Source organism: Zalophus californianus, chromosome 11 (assembly GCF_009762305.2).
Source record: "Zalophus californianus isolate mZalCal1 chromosome 11, mZalCal1.pri.v2, whole genome shotgun sequence".
Classification (NCBI taxonomy): domain Eukaryota; kingdom Metazoa; phylum Chordata; class Mammalia; order Carnivora; family Otariidae; genus Zalophus; species Zalophus californianus.
The window spans coordinates 60511543-60513647 of record NC_045605.1 but is presented as its reverse complement, the minus strand read 5'-3'; the positions used below and the strand labels follow the sequence as shown (position 1 = coordinate 60513647).

Sequence of the window (2105 nt, the reverse complement as noted above, 5' to 3'; positions counted from 1 at the left end):
TACATTATCTCACTTTACCTTGAAAACAAAACATAATTTAAGTGATATTAATATGAACTCACAGACAAGGAAACCAAGCAAATATCACACAAACTGTAAGGTACTTAGTTTAAGATTGTTGGAAGAATATCTAGGCCCTTTGGGGCAATTACCCCATTCTACCAAAGCATTCATTCATAAATGGCTTTCTCTCTACTCTGAGTTAACTAGGAACTAGTGATTAGATTTGTTGCTGCTTCTGAATTAAGACCTTGATAATAGCCTTTCGAATCTACTTAGTCTTCACACTGTAGATGATAGGGTTGAGCACAGGAGGGATGAGAAGACATTGGCCATGATGGTATGGACAAATGGAGGTGCTGAATGGCCATAGCGATGGACAAACGACAAGCTGATGAGGGGGATGTAGAAGATGGCAACAGCACTAATGTGGGATATGCAGGTATTGAAGGCTTTTTGCCGCCCCTCTGAGGAGGCAATGCTGATAACAGATTGGATGATCAGTACATAGGAGAGCAAGATGCAAGGGCAATCAAACCCAGTTGTGGAGAAAATTGCAAACAGACCGAAGATGTTGTTGATTCTGTTGTCTGTGCATGAGAGTCGAATGAGATCAACATGGTAGCAATAAGAATGGGAAAGGACCACAGCACTGCAGAAGGACAGCCTCTTAACAAAGAGCACCACTGGTAACATGACAGCAATGTTTCTTATCAAGATGCTCATTCCAATCCGGGCAATCCTGGCATTGGTGAGAATGGTGGTGTATCTCAATGCATCACAGATGGCTATAAAATGATCAAAGGCCACGACCAGCAGGACCCCAGACTCCATGAAAGTAAATCCATGGAGAAAGAACATCTGGGCAATGCAGGCATTTAAGGCGATTTCTCAGGCTTCAAACCAGAAGACATCAAGGGTAGTGAAAAGTGTGCATAGGGATAAGCTCAGGTCTGTGGCTGAAAGCATAGAGAGGAAATAACACATGGGTTCATGGAGGTTCGGCTCACAGAGGACCACAAATAGGATCATGCTGTTCCCAGAGAGGGCAATGACATACAGGAGACAAAAAGGGATGGAGATCCAAACCTGGGCTGCTCTCAGGCCCGGGATACCCGTCAGGATGAAGGTCAGAGGTTGAGCATTGGTATTATTGAGGGCCAACATAATGAGGGGCTGAGAAGACAGGGATATTTGAATAATTGAACGCATAATAAATATGTAGCTATCACTTAGAACATCTTTCTGGCACTCTCACATTCACTGAATTACTACTGCTGATTCTCTAAGAATTTTAGTTTTTTCTGAGCTTTCTAGTACTGGATGCTTCTCTCCATGCTTCTCCTCATTTATTAAAAAGAGAAGATTCTCTGAATTATGCCACATCAAATTTTCTTAAGTCTGTATTCCCTTTGGTGACAACAACATCACAATTAAGTCACCCCTGCCTATAAAAGTTCCCAGTAAAATATTTAAACAATTTGAGAAAATTGGTCTAGAGTATTTTTTTTACTGAAGTATAATTTAACATACAGTGTTATATTAGGTTCAGGTGTACAACATAATAATATAATGATTTTCAGTATTTTTTGAAAATAAATTACTAATCCTGAAATAAAGCACTGAAAAAATCAAGTCACATTTGAAATGTGGATATTATTAGTTTTTCCAGGGAAATATTCCGAAGAATGCCAAAGACATCCCCAAGACACATATGTTTACATATGTGAATTCAAGGTGGTCCAAAGAACTACCCTAACAAAAATAATTATAACTCCCATTTGTTGAAAGTTCTCTGTGTTATTGATATTTTATATGCATTATGTAATTTCATCCATACACTAACTCTAGGAGGTAGATAGCAGTATATTTTGCATATGAGGAAACTAAGACTCAAAAATTAATCGCCCAAGGTTATCTTTATATAGCACTACGTAATTGTTGAGAGAAACCATATATAACACAAAGGTGGAGGAAGAAAGAAAGAGAGAAAGAGAGGGAGGGAGGGAGGGAGGGAGTGAGAGAGGGAGGGAGGGAGGAAGGGAGGAAGAAAAGAAAGAAAGAAAGGAAAGAAAGAAAGAAAGAAAGAAAGAAAGAAAGAAAGA

At 39.2% G+C, this 2105-nt stretch overlaps 1 protein-coding gene across 1 annotated transcript; it reads right to left on the bottom strand.

Moving 5' to 3' along the window:
* Positions 1–220: 220 nt before the first annotated feature.
* On the bottom strand, positions 221–1167 carry LOC113915153 (olfactory receptor 51F2). Its single transcript, XM_027580948.2, is given in 2 exon segments — positions 221–321; positions 324–1167. Coding segments are annotated over 2 exon segments (945 nt in total).
* Positions 1168–2105: the final 938 nt, after the last annotated feature.